The sequence below is a fragment of the Miscanthus floridulus genome, chromosome 15 (assembly GCF_019320115.1).
Source record: "Miscanthus floridulus cultivar M001 chromosome 15, ASM1932011v1, whole genome shotgun sequence".
Classification (NCBI taxonomy): Eukaryota; Viridiplantae; Streptophyta; class Magnoliopsida; order Poales; family Poaceae; genus Miscanthus; species Miscanthus floridulus.
The window spans coordinates 34,461,203-34,482,905 of record NC_089594.1 but is presented as its reverse complement, the minus strand read 5'-3'; the positions used below and the strand labels follow the sequence as shown (position 1 = coordinate 34,482,905).

General features: G+C 46.3%; 1 protein-coding gene across 2 annotated transcripts; it reads left to right on the top strand.

Moving 5' to 3' along the window:
* Nucleotides 1–16,470: 16,470 nt before the first annotated feature.
* Nucleotides 16,471–21,340, top strand: LOC136508477 (G-type lectin S-receptor-like serine/threonine-protein kinase At2g19130). Of its 2 annotated transcripts, none has more exons than XM_066503158.1 (2): nt 16,471–19,148; nt 20,596–21,340. In XM_066503158.1, exons 1-2 carry the CDS (start codon nt 16,721–16,723, stop codon nt 20,964–20,966), a joined length of 2,799 nt encoding a protein of 932 aa, XP_066359255.1. In that variant the 5' UTR covers nt 16,471–16,720; the 3' UTR covers nt 20,967–21,340. The 2 variants fall into 2 exon arrangements, with proteins under 2 accessions (XP_066359255.1, XP_066359256.1); XM_066503159.1 differs by having other exon boundaries at nt 16,474–19,148; nt 20,573–20,706.
* Nucleotides 21,341–21,703: the final 363 nt, after the last annotated feature.

Genomic DNA, 21,703 nt, shown 5'->3' with positions numbered 1-21,703 from the left:
AAAGAAATATTATCAAGAACTTGGAGCATTTATTCTGATAAAGCCTAGCAAACATATTTTTGTCTTCTCCCAGTGCCATAGCAGAACATTTTGAGGTGAATGAAAAGCATGTTTTTGTGTACTTCCAATGTAGAAGCAGCATATATATGAGGCGTGTACGTGATCTTGATCTTGGGAGCATGATAAATCTCTTAACAAGGGTCAACAAGACTTGACAAAACTCAACACAAAAGTAAGCAGCCTAGGTGGAAGTTTTTTTTTTTTGATAATATACGACCTTGGTAGGAAATTCAATATCATCAAGGAGACAAGCTATTGATTTTGAATTTTTGTAAGAAAAATTCCCAAGTACTTTGCAAAAAGAAGCAAGGTTCCCTTCATCATAGCATATCTCATTCATCAACTACTTAGATGGCATGCTTTCCCTATGATAAATTGTTCATAAGTGATAGGAAAAGCAAGGAATAAAGAATATATACCTCATATCTGCATGCACGTCCTTCTACTCTGAGTCAATAAGTGCCTCTGCTCGGGATCCATAATGATGCTTTCACTAGGGCGCTTATCGTCTGCTACATCTGGAATCCATGTATGCTACTGCAGTGCTGCTGAAAATAATATTCTTATCTTTCTTGACTTACGGCCGGTGGATGCAAACACGTATAGACATCATCAGCTTAATTGAAGCCCCATCGAAGTACAACTTTATCTGTCCAGTGTTCACCGTCATATATATATATCCATCGGCTAACGAGGAGGATGATGATGATCTCCAAGAAACCAAACCATAAATGATGACTAGAGGGGAAGATGCAACACACTGTTCATGTTTACATTCCCCATGAGCATACTCAAACCGGCATAAGGACAGATGCCCTCATCAACTATACTAACATGGCTGATGATGAGGTATCTTCTCATGAACCGATGAGAACTTGGACAGTGCAGAGCCGATCATGTGATCAGAACCATCTTCTTGCATGTACAGGATCGGCTTGCTTTCAAATCTCATAATTATTGACTCCAGTCTCATATAAAGGCCACCTGATCGGGAATGTTCTCGGCTCTAGCTCCATGTTTTCTTGGTATTGGCAATGTGCATGCACACACGGCCGGCAGCATCCCTCGGTCGGCTTGAGACTTAGAACCAAGATGACGGCCCCACAATCCACATCAGCATAAGCGCATAGCCGATTCTAGAAAGCTTATTCTCCGTCTTGCAAGCGGCATCGAAATAGTCAGAATCAGGCGATCAAATGTTTGATGACTATGACGCGCGCCGACAAGAGGTCGGGCGGCTGACGCCGACACATACAGGTTCCAACTTTTGTTTGTTTCCTTCATACAGTATTCATCGAGCCGGATTCTTTCCTTCCAGTTTGATCGTTGCTAGCTTCAAATTATTTCATCTTGAAGGCTGACAAACTTTTTCTATCATCCGATCAGACATAATCACATAAAAGGCCCAATCGGCTATCAACTTGATACCTTGGCTCCTAGTCACCATATCAATGCTGTTTGAGTATATTCTGAGCACTTTTCGAATACCAGGAGCCGATATCTTTGATGACTTGGGCTATAATTATAATCGGCTATATCTGGAGCTGGAGGTAATAAGCACGAATATTGGCTTCTTCCTTGCTATCGGCTATTTGCTATCTGCATGTGACTAGCCGATGCCAAACCAATGTGCAAATACCCATCAGCCTCGATGCAGACAATAAAATATTGTGGCCACCATACTAAATGCTATTAAATATGCCTCCAAGCTGATGAGGCGTAATATCGTCCGCTTGGCTTGCTTCTATGAGGGGTGATGTGGTAATATTGCTGATGACGGTCTGGATATACAGATGAATCAATCTGATGCTGCTGAAACAAGTGCCTACTGAACGAACCTAGGGTTTGAATCGACTCATCATCAATTCCATCGGCTCATCATTAATTCCATTGGCCATCTCCTGCTGCTAACCTTCATCAATGCTTCCTCAACTTTCCCGACTGATCTCTGTATATATGGTCTTAGAGCCGATGGCGGAGTAGCCGATAGAGATAGCCGATGGAAGAACTCTGATCAATTCTGGCTTCGAGAGAATTGTCTTGCCATGACCAACATGAAGCAGATCTCTGCTTTGATTGATTGTCAAGCACTAACCAAGGCAAATTGACCACGTACTCCTTTGATTTCCAAGCAGTTCAGGAAAACAAGAAGCTTCCAGCCGAATAATTAATTGGTGAAAAATCCCTCTCATGAAGCACAGAGTGAATCAAAAAATGCATACGGCTACTACTTCCTTGCTTGATCAGCTGGCTGCTACTTCTGATGAGTCAGTGACCAAATCTCAAAATCATTAGAAAGAAACTAGACACGTGGTACAGCACGTGTCGCCGAATACACTGTCGAAGGTGTTGCTGTCGGTGGTGGCATGACAGCACTCGATACACGTGTACCATCTGGAGAAAAAGCTAACCCAAACTTGTCCGTAGGCAGAGTAGATGGTAAATATTTGAGAACCCAAAACATGGTCAGCTTCTTTTCTGCTCATTGATCGGCTATGCCCCATGTGTTGAGAGAAAAGCCGAGAGCCGATGAAAGAGTCCAACGCTTATTTTCTTTAGGTTTACCACTGCTTTCTAAACGTCTGTATCTCTGCCGTATGTTCTGGCACACCTGTCAGGGATGTAGTCGATGTTACCGGGTGGTGCGCCTGTCCATCGTTAGCGCACGCGCCGCGTCCTGGCGATACGAGTGACGTGGATCTGGATATAAACTATGCACTTCTCCATGGCCACCGCGCCGGACGACTTCTTGCAGCCCGCGATCATTGTTTTTTCTCGATCACATAAAAGCTAGGTTTGCGCGTCTTTATATTGAGGTAGAGAAAAAAGTTCAATATAACACGTCTTAGCAGCGGCTGCAGTGCCCTAGGAGGTACATGGATGCTCGAACCCTCCATAGTGTATTGTAAGCTATGCTATTACATCGGACAATGATCAACCAAAATTGTGGCGTTGGCTAGGAGGCCTACGCTCAGGCTGCCGATCAACGGTGGCGCTGCTTGCGCGCGCCAACCTCACCATCCGTGGGAACAACTCACGTAACGCCTATATATGAGCGAGGTCACCATTGAAAATTTCTTCGCACGCCTTCTTGGCCGACGTAGACGGAGACAAAATCCCGCTGTTTAATCCTAGGCTCTTCATGACGAGGTACTCACCTTGCTTGGATGTCGGGATATGAGCTATGCTCTGCACCGCTATTCGCTTGCTTTGTGTGGGGAACGTGGGCGATGCACGGCTGTTGTGGGCCGTATCATACCCGGGCAGCTCCAGAAGTGACGGCTGCTTTCTCTTTGTGATTCGCTCAGTGAAGTGCTTAAGGCGTCTATCGGCCGAGGTCATCTGAGGTGATGGAGTGTGGTCGACGGCGTCCGTCCACTACAAGGATTACATTGATACATGGTTTCGTTTGGTCACAGACACCCCAAAAATCGTCATAGGTTGCTATCTGTGAGGGTCTTCGAGACTATCATAAAATCCACGTCATAACTGAAAAAAAAGCTAAAAACCGTCACAGAATTCAGTAGATCGGTGACGAATATGACCATCATGGAATAGCTGTCCAACAGGTTACAAGCAGCGTATAGTGACAAAACGGAGTGTCATGGACTTGCTCCACGTCAGCACCGCCACTTCAGCATGATGAGGTGTCATCTATCGTGGCTGGACGTGACACGTTAGCATGGCTAGGTGGCATCTGACGTGGCAGGACGTGACATATCAGCATAATGACGTGGCAGACAATGATGTCACCATTTTTTCCGATTTTTTTGATGGGCTGGGCTCATTCAGTGTTGATGGGCCAGGCCCATTCTGCCCATTTTAGTTCTTTCTCGGCCCATTTTGTTCGGCTTATTGGGCTGGCAGAGAAAATACAGAAGCAGCCCATGAAATTATTCTGGACCAAATCATCATAAATACAAATACATAAACAAATTCAAATCTCCAAAATATTACATCATATATATATATATATATATATATATATATATATATATATATATATATATATATATATATATATATATATATATATATATATTGATAGATAGATAGATAGATAGATATAAAGGTGTCAATAGCACAAAAGAGTATCTGTCAAATGCATCAACCAGTAGCAACAACCACAGAAAGCATCAATATATTACCACTGATTCTATCAATCAATAGCAAAGCACCGTCGTAGTGACATTAGAAGCAGTTGCCCGGCTGAAGAAGCCATTGGTGAGGCTAATGAACAATGATGGCGGGGAGCACTGTGATATATAGTGTGATGAACTAAGGAATGGTTCACGGGTCACGACGGACGGTTGATTGGATGGCCGATTGGCCGGCTAGTCTATCCGCATGTTCGGCTGGAGCGGCTGGCTGGCCGGTGCTGGCCAGCCTTCTCATATGCGCATTGTTCACATGAATAATGTTTCTAGTCAGAAACAGTATTTTTCTCTCGCACAAACCAGCCAGCCGTACTTCCTCACGACGAGCCAATGATTCCGAATAGGCTAATATATACCATTAATGGTAAACAGTGGAGACTTTGACGGGACACTGTTCCATTATTCAGGATTCCGCTATTGCTGGATGGCTTGGTATTTTTATTTGTTTGTGGAAAGATTCTCAAACAACAGGAGTATACAACAGGATTCTGACATTGTTGTTCCATCACGACTAGCCAGGTATCTGGCAAGGCTTGGCAGCCGCCATACCTAAAAATATGTACAAAATACTGAATAAACATGGCATACTTACGTATACATCGATGCATGCTGGTCATCTGTGTTAGGTTGATTTCCACCAACGGCCAATTGGGCCTTAATCCGAGCCCTGATTGGGGCGCTCAGCCTTTCTACTGGCTGATGGGCCCCCGTCGCGCAGCGCTATAAAAGGACGGTGAGGGTTGGAGCACAAGACACGAGGTTCACCGTAGCCGCCAGCGTCCCACCATGTCCTAACCCTAGTCCGATCTAGAAGGGCTCGCTGTAAGCGATGGGAAGCGCCATCGCCTTCGCCGGCGTCACTGGACCGCGTCTCCACGTCACTGCTACCTCGGCGGCAGCGCCATGGCTGCGACTGCGCTCAACATGAGGTACATCAGCAAGTCTCCCATTAAGCTAAGTATTACCTACTGATCTACGCCTAGAAGTGCTTTCAGTTCTATCAATGGTACCAGAGCCATGGTTGCTAGTGGGTAGATCTAGTTTGGGGTAGAAAAGAGAGAAGCAAATAGAAAGAGAGGATTAACCCTAGCAAAGAAGAAAAGAAACGGGAGGGCTAACCTTGAACCCGCCACACCACTACCATCGCCTCGCCGGCGCGTGGAAAGAAATCAAGAAAGAAGTGATCCAAATCAGATCAGAAACCCTAACCCTAACCCTAACAGAGAGGTCGGCGAGGGGAGGGACCTACCCGTTTTCATCGCCGCCGTTACCACCGCCGTTGCGCGGGAAGAAGCTCCATCGCCGCCGAACCGGCACGCGGGAAGAAACCGAGCCGCGCTCGTCGCCGTGTGCGTGAGCCCCGGCCAAGGGCACCGTCACAGGACCGCTCGACGACGGCGCGCTCACCCACTGGGGAGCACGCGCTCCGACGAGGGGACCCGTGGCGGCGCCGCACTACGAGCAATTCCACATACTCACGCGCCCTACTCTGTGCTTCTATCGGATCAAGAGGGGTTTGTTTCTTCCTCGTCAGCATGATTGTGTCTCTTAGACAATCTCTCTTCAGCATCTGCGCCCCAGCTCCATGGCATGCCGAAAGTGGCCGCCGTCATAGCCACCACCGCCATGCGCAAGGTCGATCTAATTTGGATATAATAAACCTATGTGCGGCTTTGTTTCTTCTCTACAGATGGATCCGGGCTAGGTTAGTGTGTGGTTGCTGAAGGCTAGGTTAGTGTGGGGTTGCTGTTTTTCAGCCCAATTCGAGTAGTATGTTTCTAGATAATACAACCAACCTCCGAATAATTTAGGTAAAGTCTAACCGGCTAGATCAAGACACTTCGACTCCAAGCGTGACTCCTTTGTTAGACGTTCATCTACTAGACTATCAATTTCCAGTGTATGAGGTTAGATGATCAATATATCTGGAGAAGCATCTCAGGCTAGGTTGCAAACTAAACATCCCAAAATTACCGATCAAAACCGTTGCTGCTATCAAATGGTCGTGGGCTCACATGTCGTGTAAGGTAAGTGAATTTTGTGTAGGAGGTGTTGTGCATTGATTGCTAGAGGCTGCCGCCTTGCTCTACTCGTTGAAGATCGTTGCCACTTTGCTTGCTTTTTCATGTGCTATCTATGTTAGTTCTCTCAAACCCTATATCTTTTCTACCTATGGTTCTATGGTACAGACTTGCAGAGGTTCAGCTAGTGGATTCAATCGCAATGCGCAAATGGTGATTTAGAGGGTGAATTTAAGAAAGTGATTGTAACAATTGGTGTGGCATGATGACTTGTTTCGGTATATAAGGGACGAAGTTGAGTAAAAAAAAAGTTTGATAGTTTGTAGATGAAATTTTGCCTAAAATAGAAAGTTTAATAAGGACAAAAATGATCACTTTGATAGTTCTAATGAAATGGAACCCAAAAGAAAATTTTCCACTAACATAAAGGAAATATAAATAGCATATATATCAATTGTGTTAATTAAATTGTTACAAGATACTCCCTCCGCTCCGGTTTCTAAGGACACTCACTGTTGGTTTAACTAACAAACTTAGAGAGCGAGGGGTGAGAGAGCGAATGAGAGAGGAAGGAAGAGATCTAAGTGATCATCCCACAAGGTCGTTCTCCACCTCCCCCTCTTCCCCTTTTACAGGGGAGGTGGGAGAGGAGGTTCTCTTTAAGCCATACGGCAAAGTTTGTACTTACAAAAATGCCACTACAGGCTACAAAATGGATCTCTGATGGGGTCCGTATTCACAAAAATCCCACTAAAAACTACAAAAGACCTCCAGATATAATTTTATGAGCCCTAGGCTATGTGATTGACCCTGAATATGATAGTGGGGTCTCCAATATATACACATCCCCAACGTCATAGTTTCCTTCTACACGCGCCACTGTACATCCCTAGCGTTGCCGCCATAGTGGACACGCCAAAGCTAGGCTGGACCCGCCACTGTACTCGAGGGGCAACGTGAGGCTACTACGGGCGTCGTGCCTTCCCTTCTTCTTTGCGCCCACACACCACCGCTGGCTAGGCTAGGCCCCGCGGGCCTCCCCCGTTGTTGCGTTCGTGCCACAGCTTGTGGGCCTCTGCGCCGTTGCGCTCGTCGTGGACTCGCGGCTCTCCTCTACGGCCCCACACACTGTGCTTGCACCATGTCAGCTAGCCGTGGTGGTGGTCAGTGGCGGAGCATGGAGCCAAACAAAGCAGGGGCCGATCAAGCTACAAGTGTACTTTGAGAGTATTAGCTTACATCTAGCATAACCAACTGATGTAGGCTTAGACGCTTTACAGTGGATGCATGTTAACTTTCCTACTTCTGGGCGTTAGTCACAGAGTTGATTCAGAGTTGGAGTGACCAGAGTGTGGATGAAGGGGAGGCCAGTGCCTAGCTTCGCCTCCACTGGCCTCCGCCAGTAGTGGTGGTAGTGCCCCCTTGCCTGGACCGTGCCGCACCTCATCCATAGTAGCGGACATCTCGTGAAGGCTAGAGAGAAGAGGAAGAAGATGAGGGAAAAGGTGATTGGATGGGGTAAGGAAGGGCCCATACGAAAAATTTTGCACTATAGGGTGTGGTTCCTATGAGTAGGTTCTTGTGTCATAAAAAACACTAAGTTTTTTTGAATCAAAGTTGTTTTTTTTGTATTGGGAGTGCCTTAACGGCACTCACAATGCAAGAAACTATTAGTAGTTTATGTAGAATAGGAATAGGACATCATACCAAGAGAATGTCCTTCTAGTGCAAGATTTTTCAATTGGACGTGACATAAGTAGTGATAGTAACCATGTTTGCTCTCCCAACATGGTTAAGAGTAGTTTCTTGTCCATCAATAATCGTGAAGACCCTGTTTATTAGTTAGACTTTCTTAGTTTGTCTCTCTCCTCATTAAACCACTTGCCACATCAGCAAATTACATATGTGACAGTGTAATTAATCTCTTTAAAAACTATCATAGTTTATGCACGGTAGTGCTCTAAAAGGCGAATGTGTTTTTGAGTTTGGCCAATTTATCAGGCGCGGCTGCAATCACCGAAGCTTTTTTCGTTGGGCAATTCTCGTGGAAATCGAAGCGTTTTGCATGTGCTGGTGAATAGGGCATCCCAACGGGGTACATCTAGCTACCTATTTGAGTACGTGGCAGAAAGAGAACGCCGAAACTTGAATAGCTAGCGATGAGTTCCTCGCCTAGCTCGCACATGTTTCTATTCTCTGCTGCCGATACCCACTCTTGCTTATGCTATGGGGCTCACAGTTTTTTTTTTCCTTTTCTTCTTATTTGTATCAGCCGGTGATTTACATTCCCTTGTCGAGGACGCCCTTAAAGAGCTCCTTTTGCATTCGTGCATGCATCCATGCAAAAATGGGCGAGCCAATCAAACTATGCATTCGTGCGTGGCATGGGGCAGGAGAGCGCAATGGAAAAAATTTGGTGCATACAGTATACACCATGCCTCCCTGTATACATGTCATAGATAGTTGCCACGTGTTCAGTCAACATGATCAAATGCTCGTGGTCTTCCTCCGCCCAACTACATTATTCCATGATTGAATTGGCCCATATAGGCCCATAAAAGGTAGTCTGATACGTGCTGTTGGATCATGAGGTGAGGACATGTGGCAACCATCCATGGCATGTATGCAGCGAGGCACGGTGCATACTGTATGCACCGAATTTTTTTTCAATGCAACACCTAGTAGACAATTAATGGCAATCGATGTATTGTTGGTATCGGTGTTTAGCACGGACCCGCCTAAAGAAACCAGGCTAGAGGGAGTACTAAAATATTTATAATAGAATTTAAATAAAGTATAATATCCATACTTATCTTGCTCTTTCCCTCTCGTAGGACCCTGTTGGATATAATATGGGCTTGGCCCATATAATATTTAATAAATCAAATAAAACTCTATGGTACGTAACATTAAGTGTTGTATGGTTTAATACTAAACGGGATTTTGACTGAACGTTGACTTAGCTTATATGGTTGGAAATTATTCATCTAAATTGAGAAGCTGAGAAAAGAATAAAGGCGTGCCACACGCGCGCGCCACCACCGCTACCGGCCAGGCTGTGGTCGTGGGCACAGGCGCGGGCCGGGCCGAGGCCGTGACCGTGGCGAGGTGGGCGGGCGGCGAGCCTTCCCATAGCAGCCATATATCCGTAGTCCTCCATCAGTCTAGATCTTCGTCTTCCGCAACCGCTCCCGAGAGAAACCACATCTCAGCAGCCTTCTGGCTTCCCCACCCCGTATCTCTGCACGCACGGAGCAGCGGGAGAGCAGGTGCCTCCGAAACCCTTGCCAACTTGAGAACCTTGCACGGGGTGTGCGATGATTAGGTTTTTGGGGAGCGATTCGTGACTGCTCATCCACGTACGTCTTCTTCCTAGTAGAGATCGCTCTTGGATCCCGTCCTCTTCCTGGTGATCAAGGCGTCTTCTTCCTGGTGATCCGTTCGTGGGACTACACTATAAACATCATCCTGCACCGACTGTGGTCCGCGACTTTGAGCAACGTACTATGTCGACTAGTGCGAATGGAGCCTCCGATGCCCTCGGCATAGGACCCTCTGCTGGGTACAGTCTAATCTTTCTGATTAGTGTCATCTGTGCTTTTACTGTATTTATCTGTATGTCATCTCTATATGTTGTAACGTTCATTAGAGATATACATATGCACATATATGTCGTCACGAACCTGCTGATGTTATTTTTCTGGATTAAACTGATAATGAAAATGCCTAAATTTCTAACAATCCAAAAACCTAATATTAGGCAATTTTCTGTCAGTGGTTTTGCTGCTACTTTGAAGCCAAATAATTTTGATGGCAAGAATTTCATGATATGACGTGCCAAGATGATATTGTGGTTGACTGTGATAAACTGCTATCACACCGCCAATTTTCATGGTATGATGTGCCAATTTTCTATCAGTTTTCTGTCAGTGGTATTGTGGTTTACTCCTGAGGAGGAGAAAAAGTTCTTGGCTACCGATAACCTGTTTCGAGGCACCGTGATCAGTGCACTTCATCCCAAGTATGAGAAAAAACTACATATCTTGCACATCAGGCAAAGAGTTATGGGATGCTCTTGAGCCAAAGTTTAGAGTTTCTAATGCTGGTAGTGAGTTGTACCTTATGGAGCAGCTGTATGACTACAAAATGGTTGAAAACCGTTCTGTGGTCGAATAGGTTCATGAGATACAGGCGCTAGCAAAGGAACTAGAACATTTCCCATGTTTGTTGCCCGACAAGTTTGTGGCCGGCGGTATAATTGCTAAGCTGCCATCTTCTTGGAGGGACTTTGTTATTTCTCTAAAACACAAGAGACACGAGTTTAGCGTGGCTGAGCTTATTGGATCTCTTGATGTTGAAGAGAGGGCGAGAGCAAAAGACAACCGTGGAAAATGAGTTGAGTCTTCCGCTACCAATATGGTGCAGAAGAAAAACTCATTTCATCTCGTAATAAAAAGAAGAAGAACATGCAAGAAAACAACAATGCAAAGTCTAAGCAAACTGCACAGTTCAAGAAGAAAAACAACAAGAAAGGTGGAGGTTGCTTTATTTGTAGGAGTGATGAGCATTGGGCAAGTGCGTGCCCAGACCGCAAATATAAGCAAGAAAAGAAATTAGCAAACGTGGTGATTAGCGAGACTGGAGGAGAAACATCTGGGTTTGGTAATTCTTTACCTTTTGTTCTCTCAGTTTGTCTTTCACCTGAGTGGTGGATGGACAGTGGTGCTAATATTCATGTGTGTGCTGATGTTTCTTTGTTTACTTCCTATCAGGCCGGTAGGACTAGAGCCTTGCTGATGAGAAACGGTTCGCATACACGTGTTCTTTGTGCTGGTATGGTCGCTCTTAAGTTTACTTCGAGAAAGACGTTGCTATTAAAGAACGTGCAGCATGTCCCCTCCATCAAGAAGAATCTTGTTAGTGCTTCTCAAATGTGTCGTGATGGTTTTTAAAATTATGCTTGAGTCCAATAAGTGTGTTGTGTCGAGACATGGAACATTTGTTGGAAAAAGGTTATGATTGCGGAGGCTTATTCCGCTTATCTTTGCTTGATGATGTGTGTAATAAAGTGGTGAACAATGTTAATGTTTCGGATGAGTCGAATATTTGGTATTCACGACTTTGTCACATTAATTTTGGACGTCTCACATGGCTTGCAAATCTGAATTTAATCCCAAAATTTAACTTAGTCAAAGATTCTAAGTGCCAGGTGTGTGTGTGCAATCGAAGCAACCGCGCAAGCCTCACAAGGCTACTAAGGCGAGGAACTTGGCACCATTAGAACTCGTTCATTCTGATTTATGTGAAATGAATGGCGAATTGACTAAAGGTGGTAGACGATACTTCATGACATTTATAGATGATTGTACTAGATTTTGCTACGTGTATTTATTAAAAACTAAAGATGAAGCGTTGCATTATTTTAAAATGTATAAAGCTGAGGTAGAAAATCAACTTGAGAAAAAAATCAAGTGTTTGCGGTCCGATCACGGGGGAGAATATTTCTCAAATGAATTTTCTGAGTTTTGCACGGTGCATGGAATTATTCATGAGAGGACGCCACCATACTCACCACAGTCCAATGGGATTGCAGAGAGAAAGAACCGCACTCTAACTGAATTGGTTAATACCATGTTAGAGACTGCGGGACTATCTAAGGAATGGTGGGGTGAAGCTATATTGACAGCATATCATGTCCTGAATAGAGTGCCCACAAAGAATAAAGAAATTACACCATTCGAGGAATGTGAGAAGAAGAGATTAAATCTCTCTTACCTACGAACTTAGGGTTGTTTGGCAAAGGTGAATGTGCTAATAAACAAAAAGCGAAAGCTTGGAACAAAGACTGTTGATTGTGTCTTTTTTGGTTATGCTATTCACAGCATGGGTTATAGATTTTTATTTATAAATTCTAGTGTTCCTGAGATGGCTGTTGATACAATCATGGAATCTAGAGACGCTATATTTTTTGAGAATGAATTTTCCATGAAAAATGCACCTAGCACGACTAGTCATGAATTTATAATTCTCCATGAGCATAAAAATTTTATTCCGATAGAACAAACTGAGGAACCCTATATGTAAAATCCTAAGGAGGATGACACTATAGTCACAAGAAAAAGTAAGAGATAGAGGACTGCAAAGTCTTTTGGTAATGACTATATTGTGTACCTTGTGGATGACACACCAATGACCATTGAAGAGGCATATTCCTCTCCTGATGCTGACTTATGGAAGGAAGCAGTACAGAGTGAGATGGATTATGTTATGTCTAATGGAACTTGGGAAATTGTTGATCATCCCTATGGGTGCAAGCCTATAGGGTGCAAATGGGTGTTCAAGAAAAAGCTTAGGCCTGATGGTACTATCGAGAGGTACAAGATAAGGCTTGTGGCCAAGGGTTATACTCAAAAGGAAGGTGAGGATTTCTTTGATACTTATTCACCGGTTGCCCGATTGACCACAATTCGAGTTTTGCTTTCCCTGGCAGCCTCTTATGGTTCCTAAACGGAGAGTTGGAGGAGGAGACTATATGGATCAACCGAATGGGTTTGTAGCAAATGGTCAAGAAGGCAAGGTGTGTAAATTATTAAAGTCATTATATGGCCTGAAACAAGCACCTAAGCAGTGGCATAAGAAGTTCGACAGGACTTTAACATTTGCTAGTTTTATTGTGAATGAAGCTGACAAATGTGTGTACTATCGGTATGGTGGGGGTGAAGGAGTCATTTTGTGCTTATATGTTGATGACATACTGATCTTTAGATCTAGCCTCAAAGTGATCGAGGAGGTGAAGGAATTTTAACTAATAATTTTGAGATGAAAGATTTGGGAGAGGTTGATGTTATTCTTAATATCAAGCTTCTGAGAGAAGGTGATGGTGGGGTAGCTCTATTACAATCTCACTATGTGGAAAAGGTGTTGAGTTGTTTTGGGTTTAGTGACTGTGCACCTGCTCCTACACCTTATGACCCTAGTGTGCTATTGAGGAAAAACCAGAGAATAGCAAGGGATTAGTTGAGATATTTTCAGATCATTGGTTCGCTCATGTATCTTGCTAGTGCAACAAGGCCTGCCATCTCTTTTGCTATGTGCAAGCTGAGCCGGTTTGTGTCAAACCTAGGAGATGATCACTAGCGTGCTCTTGAGAGAGTGATGCGCTACCTAGAAGGCACCACGAGCTTCGGTATTCGTTATACCGGACATCCAAAAGTGTTGGAAGGCTATTGTGATGCCAACTGGATCTCTGATGCTGATGAGCTTTTATGCCACAAGTGGATATGTATTTTCGCTTAGAGGTGGTGCTATTTTCTGGAAGTCCTGCAAGCAGACTATCTTAACGAAGTCTACAATGGAAGCAGAACTCACAGCATTAGACACTGCTGGCTCTGAGGCCGAGTGGCTTCGTGATCTCCTTATGGATTTACTGGTTGTTGAAAAACTCATACCAGCTATTTCTATGAACTGTGATAACCAGACTATGATTACGAAGGTTAACAGTTCTAAGGACAACATTAAGTCCACAAGGCATGTTAAGAGACGATTAAAATCTGTCAGAAAATTGAGAAACACCAGAGTAATAGCGTTGGACTATGTTCATACGTCTAACAATCTGGCAGATCAGTTCACTAAGGGTCTGTCACGCAATATGATAGAAAGTGCATCGAGAGAGATGGGTTTAAGACCCACTTGAAATTTACTATAGTGGTAACCTGTTCTATGTGATCGGAGATCCTATGAAGTAGAATGGTGAAACAAGCTAGTAGTAAATTGTGAGGAAAGATCCTTAGTAAGACTCATTTCTGATGCATATCTTTCTTATCTGTAAGGCAGGTTGGTTTTTACCTTAATGTGTTCCAAGTGACTTGCAAAAGCAAAGATGTTGTCCTACAGAACATCTTTTGAGGAGCACACCTATATGAGTCAGGCTGCTGGTCACAGTCTATGAGATTTGGGTGATCTCTAAATACTCATGAAAGACACTGGAGTATGACTTATATGCTTCAAATAGAGGGGATGCCTTTTGCATCCAAGTATCAGCTAAGGACTTTAGTAGCATTCACCTCACACAAAACTAGCAATTCAAGGTCTAGTCCATTGTTCAGTTATGACTGAGTGAAACTATTGCTCTAGATGGATGTTTAACTTAACAGTCTCCATCGAAACACTGGTATATAAAAGAAATATGGTTCTGAGACTACTTTGTTATAAACCCTAGAGTTTGATGGGGATTGTTTGATATAATATGGGTTTGGCCTGTATAATATTTAATAAATCAAATAAAACTCTATGGTACGTAACATTAAGCGTTGTATGGTTTAATACCATACGAGATTTGACTAAACGTTGACTCAGCTTATATGGTTGGAAATTATTCATCTAAATTGAGAAGCTGAGAAAAGGATAAAGGCGTGCCACGCGCGTGCGCGTGCCACTGCCGGGCCGAGGCCGAGGCCGTGGCCGTGGCCGTGGGAGGCGGGCGAGCGGGAGAGCAGGTGCCTCCGGAACCCTCGCCCGCTTGAGAACCTTGCACGGGGTGAGAGCAGGTGTCTTCGGAACCCTCGCCCGCTTGAGAACCTTGCACGGGGTGTGCGACGATTAGGTTTTTGGGGAGCGATCCATAACTGCTCGTCCACGTACGTCTTCTTCTTGGTGGAGATCCCTCTTGGATCCCGTCCTCTTCCTAGTGATCAAGGCGTCTTCTTCCTGGTGATCCGTTCGTGGGACTGCACTACGAACATCATCCTACCCCGACTGTGGTCCTCGGCATGTGACCCTCTGCTGAGTACCGTCTAATCTTTCCGATTACTGTCATCTGTGCTTTTACTATATTTATCTGTATGTCATCTTTGCATGCTGTAGCGTTCGTTAGAGATATACACATGTACATATATATTGTCACAAACCTGCTGATATTATTTTTCTAGATTAAACTGATAATGAAAATGGCTAAATTTCTAACAACCCCCATGTTACCCCTCTTGGGCGGCTCGGGCGGAGCCTGAGACCCATCGTGAGCCTCCTCCTCCTCCATCTCCTTTATTCTCTCCACCGTGGAAACATGCCATCAAAGGCCGATGGACGTAAGGAGGGCAACCGTGAGGCTTCTCCACTCACTATCTTGGTGGTGGTGCATGTTGGCGTCTCTTACTAAATATTTAAATTAGACATGTTTGTTGTTGCTCTATTGTATTTGTTGAGTTCAGCTTCTTCTTTTTAATTTAATCAGCAACTCTCTTGTCTGATTCTGCTCTATTGTATTTGTTTAGTTTGGATTTTTTTTCTTTTAAATTTAATCGGACAGTTGTCTTGTTTGATATGTTTTGAAAAAAGAAGGTATAAGAGACACGTAGGATAAGAATAAGTGATAGTTGACGAACCTCCACGTTCTTTTTGGCAAAGCCCGCACGCGGTCTTAAGCAATGGACCAGGGTCGTGGAGTGCAGCACGGGTCAAGCACGGTAGTACTGCTCTACTGCTCTGGTTAGGTTTTTATATGGGCATTGTTTTCAACTTTTCATTTTTTTCTTCTTGTATGCATCTTCTTTTAGCACGCCGGTGTGATTGATGTAATGTATGTGCTTCGATGCCGTATAGACTGGTTCCGACATCAGTGACGGAAAAGGACCATTATATTTCTGTTCCTGTCACGCACTAGTTAGAACCTGAGGGTGTGTTTAGTTCGTGAAATTTGGAAATTTGGCTACAGTAGCACTTTCGTTTTTATTTGGCAATTAGTGTTCAATCATGGACTAATTAGGCTCAAAACATGCATCTCGCGATTTCCAACCAAACTGTGCAATTAGTTTTTTTTCGTCTATATTTAATACTCCATGCACGTATCGTAAGATTCGATATGATGGTTACTGTAGCACCTTCTGGCAAACTTTTTGGGAAACAAACACAGCCTGAACATCTGAATCGCACGCGGTCGTTACACGCCGCAGAAAGAGGTCTAAAACAATGAGGCTGATTTGGCGCTCGTCGTTCACGTAAAACACTCACGAATGCCTCCAGCGAAGATTTGTCAAGGAGATGCATAGCAAAGGTGTTAGCGTTATAGGATCGGCAATGCCACTTGGAATGTTGACAAATCTGGTCGATGAATATGCTGGACTGCAAGAGGATTTAAAGAGCTAACGTTTGGAGGTAAAAAGCAAGATAGATTAGGTTTTGATCGATTAGATAGATAGATCTTTTAATCAGTCGCTATCCTCTAGACGGGATGGTGTTATCCTAAAAGATTTTCTACACGTAATTTACGCGCTTCTCATAAGATCGATGAGTTTTTTTTAAAAAAAAATCTCGAATTGGCCTCGGATTGTCAAAACCTGCTCAAGGAGGGTTTTCCTGGGCTAGTTTAGTTGCTGTGTATAATAACTTGATATCAACGGATAGGTAGGTACCAGATGAGTTCACTCCCAACTCGATCATCAGTACGTACACACGCAGTTGCTCTCCCTTCCATCGTCTATCTCACCGATGCCTTCAACAGCGCTACTACTTGTCATGATCGTGGCCATCATCGGCAGTGCACGGTGCTTCGCATCGGACACCATCACCGCCAACTCCGCCATCTCCGGCGGCCGGACCGTCGTGTCCACAGGCGGCAGCTTCGAGCTGGGCTTCTTCCGTCCAGCAGCAGCAGGTGGTGACAGCAACACGGCCTCCTCTCACAACTACTACGTGGGAATCTGGTACAAGAAAGCCGTGACGCCGTGCACGCCCGTGTGGGTTGCGAACAGAGCCACGCCGGTCTCCGACCCTGCGTCCTCTCAGCTCGCCGTTGCGCCGGACAGCAACCTCGTGCTCACCAACGAGGTCGGCGAGCTCGTCTGGTCCTCGAACGTCGTCATCTCCGGCAGCAGCTCCAACGGCACCGTGGCTGTCCTCTTGGACACCGGAAACCTCGTCCTCCGGCGCGACGACGGCGAGGTCCTGTGGCAGAGCGCTGAGCACCCCACCGACACGTGGCTCCCGGGAGTCCGTCTCGGCATGAACAAGATCACCGGCCACGTGCAGGCTCTGACTTCTTGGAGGAGCTCCAGTGACCCGGCTCCCGGCATCTACTCCCTGGGAATCGATCCGCACGGGACCAGCCAGTTCTTCCTGTCCTGGAACAGGACCGTGAACTTCTGGAGCAGTGGAGAGTGGACAGGCAGCATATTTGCCGGTCTCCCGGAGATGACGTCGCACGACAAGTACAACTTCGAGTTCGTGAACACCTCGAACGCCAGCTACTTCGACTACTCCCTGCAAGATCCCACGGTCATCTCCAGGTTAGTCGTGGACGTCTCCGGCCTGGCGAGGCAGATCATGTGGCTGCCGTCCGCCGATGAGTGGATGGTCATATGGGCGGAGCCGCACAAGCTCTGCGACGTCTACGCCATCTGCGGCGCGTTCGGCATCTGCGACGAGAAGAGCGAGCCATTATGTAGCTGCCCCGCCGGCTTCCGGCCCTCCTCCGTGGAGGACTGGGAGCTCGGAGACCACTCACATGGCTGCCGCCGGAACAATCCCTTGCACTGTCACAACAGTTCGTTGCGCGACAAGGACGGCGGCGACGCCTTCTTGCTGGCGCCAGGTATTTCCTTGCCGAGTAACTCGTCGCCTGCGGCTGCAGGAGCATCACCATCAAGCGCTGAAGACTGCAGGTCAGCGTGTTTGAGGAGCTGTGACTGCAACGCTTACTCCTACGGTAGTCGCTGTGCTCTCTGGTACGGTGATCTGATCGGCTTGTCTGCCATGGACACAGCAAGCACGGATGACCTTTACCTCCGGCTGTCTGCCATGGACGTGCCCTCGAATGGCCGTCGTAAAAGAACGGTCGTCGTCTTCTTTTCTGTTGCCTCAGCTGCGTCGATCCTAGCCTGCGTGTCTGTCATCGCGACCGTGCTTGTTAAGATGTTTAGGAGAAGACAGAAGAACATAAGATTCATGCAAGCTGCAGCAGAAGGCGGTAGCCTCGTGGCGTTCAAGTACAACGACATGAGGAGGGCGACCAAGAACTTCTCGGAGAAGCTCGGCGGTGGCAGCTTCGGCTCAGTGTACAAAGGTACGTTGTCCGGTGTCGGCGCCGCCGTCGCCGTGAAGAAGCTGGAAGGCGTCCTCTGCGTTGGGGACAAGCAGTTCAGGAACGAGGTGCGCACCATCGGCATGATCCAACACGTCAACCTCGTCCGGCTCCGCGGCTTCTCCTCCCACGGCAGCGAGCGGCTGCTCGTCTACGACCACATGCCCAACGGCTCGCTGGACAGGGCGCTCTTCACGGCGGCGCCGGCGCTGAGCTGGCGCGCGAGGTTCCAGATCGCGCTGGGCGCCGCCCGGGGCTTGCTGTACCTCCACGAGGGGTGCCGGGACTGCATCATCCACTGCGACATCAAGCCGGAGAACATCCTGCTCGACGTCAACCTCGTGCCCAAGGTCGCCGACTTCGGCATGGCGAAGCTGCTAGGAAGGGACTTCAGCAGGGTCCTGACGACGGTGAGGGGCACCATCGGGTATCTCGCGCCGGAGTGGATCTCCGGCGTGCCCATCACCGCCAAGGCCGACGTGTACAGCTACGGCATGGTGCTGCTGGAGATCATTTCAGGCCGGAGGAACGCACGAGGCTGGGCGACTACAGAGCAGGAGGCGTCGCTGTCGGGGTACTTCCCGCTGGTGGCCGCGAGGAAGGTCAACGAAGGGGAGGCGCTCGTCGGGCTGCTGGACGAGCGCCTGCACGGCGACGCGGACGCTCGGGAGCTGGAACGCGCGTGCAGGGTGGCCTGCTGGTGCGTGCAGGACGACGAGGCTCACCGGCCGTCGATGGAGCAGGTGGTCCAGGCGCTGGAGGGGGTCGTGATCCTGGACGTGCCGCCGATTCCGACGTCGATGCAAGCAGCATTCGCCGGTAATGCCACCTTTGTGGGTACGGATCACAACTCGATTATTATGATCTAAATTGTATATAGAATTATTATAATATTATAATCATAATTATGGATTGTAATAATCGAAGTGTTTGAATCAATAAATTATGGTAATTGATTATGGTTGGTTAGATTGATAAATTTCTACTTTATCCTCTACAGTTTGGTAAGTTGGACCAATCAGGTAGAGACAAGACTTTAACACTCATAATCCTTACCGGATCTCGCCTGGATTATAGGATCATATTTTGGATCAAACTTTGATTATATAATCTAATTGTTATAATTGGAGGGGTATCCAAATAAGACCTTAGTTTGGCATTAACCTCAGTGCAAATTAGGACATGTGTCAGTCTTTCTTTTTGTTTCGATATCTGAAAATAAAATGCTAAAAGTAATCTTGTAATAAATTTGTTTGCAACATTTTGTTACATTTCTCCTGTATTTCAGGGGTCTGATTTTTATCTGTTATTGAGATAAGATATAGTTTTTATCATTGTTTGGATGTAGAAAAAAATGAATTATCTTGTTCTTTAAGAGCTACTTCTACACTCTGTAAAAACCCATTCGCGCATCCCATTTTGTTGGTTGTTGTAAAAAAACTGTCCAACAATCTCGGACGCGGCTCCCCAGGAGCGGGCGCCATCTCTCCATCTCTCTCAGAAATAGAAAAATGAATCCCCACTCGCTCATCCTTATCCGCCCGGTGCCCGACGCAGTAGCATGGCCGGTCATTTGTCCGCGCCACTTCCTCCACAGCGTGCTCGTCGGCTGCAGCGCCATGCCCTCCTACCCCGAGCCGTGCGTCGTCCTAGACACCTATGTCGCTCTCTCCCTTGTCGTTCATCCGTGTTCCAACGCCGTAGTTGCTGACCCCGCCATGGCCGTTAGGGCGCATGTGCCGTGGCGCCTCAGATCTTCCCCGGTCGAGCCAAGGGCACCCACGAGCGCGGGCGGCGCTGGTGGTGCTCACGCATTGCGCCACGCCTCGACTCCGACCCCGATGGCTAGAATCGACCGGTCCGGCCATCCCCTCCCATATGTTGTATATGTATGTTTCAAGTGTTTCAGGCGTTTTAGATGTATGTCGCAATTGTTTCATCTTGATGTTCCAAAAGTAGATCAAGGGATGTTGCACATGTTACATTTGTTGCAACTTCAGAGGCATTTGCAAGCGTTTGTTCAAAATATTTCATCTGTTTCAAGACGTATGTTGCAATCATTTTTTATCTGGATGTTGCATATGTTGTAACAATATGTTCCAAATGTTTCAGTTGTTTTCAAACTTGTGTTGTAGCAAGTGGTTTCATGTTGCAAGATGCACTTGTTTTTTTTATGTTTCAAGTGCTTCACACACATGTTGCAAGAGCATGTTCTAAATGTTTTATCTGTTTTCAGTCTTATGTTGCATTCATGTTGCAAGTGTTTTATGTTGTTTGACCGGAGGCGAGCTGGGGGCCGGCGGACGGGGCACGCGGCGCGTCGGGGGGCCGACAGACAGGGGTGGTGATGAGGACATCACTCCTTCGGATGTACCTACTGGTCCTCCAACCGTCATGCAAGGTCCAATGACCCGGGCTCGAATGCGTCAACTCAATTTAGAGGTGAGCTCGTTCTTAAACGATCCTTTTTATACTTTTGAGAATAGACTACTACATAATGATGTTATCTTGCTTAGGAACATTGGAGAGGGTCATGAAGGACTTAGAGGACGTGGTGGAGGCGAAGATGACCAGCAAGGACGTCCAATAGGAACCGGAGGCCCGGTCCAACACGATTTAGAGTCTGCCTCGGCCTCTAGGACCAGTCTGCCTTAAACTGGTCACCCAGGATGCATCCGGACTCTGTTTTCGACGATCCACATATGAATGGAAAGATAATTTGATAAGGAAGCCAATCCAAGTGGTCTCACGTCAAAAGCTCTTCGGAATCAACGGGAATCATCGAAACAAGTCAGCGTCCAGAATCTATCAGGGTGCTGCGACACCGTCTTTTGGTTCGTTGGACCATGTATCGTGTTTGGGCCCATTAAGGGCGCGTCCAGGGGTCTTGCATGACCCTAGAGTCTTCATAAACAGCCGCCACCCCTCCATTAGGGTTTGGGTTTTGCTTAGATTATCCTGTCAAGAACAGTTTCGCCGTTCATCGGTTTGTGAAACCCCATCTTCGTGAGATAATCATTCATCTGCAATTTGGTTGCGTTTTTTCTTGTTCTTGCTTGTGTTCTTCGTTGCGCAGGCATTAGCCTTCTTGGCGAGGTCAACCTGGTCCATGATTTGGTTGATAACTAGAGGAGCTGTGGTGCTAAGATTGCAGGGTTCGATCTGAAGCCAGATCGGTATGTCATTCTCCGCCACAACGATAGTTACCATCACCTGACGGAAGATCGGGATCCCCGTTTCCATTAAGTGGTAATCAGAGCTAAGGTATACCGTCAGGTTCACATTTATTCCCTAGTTTGAGTGTTTCGTATTCATCCCATAGTCCAGTGCCATACTCGTTTTTTTCTGTCCTAGAACCTTCCGCGCCATAGCATTTGCATATTTCAGTTTCA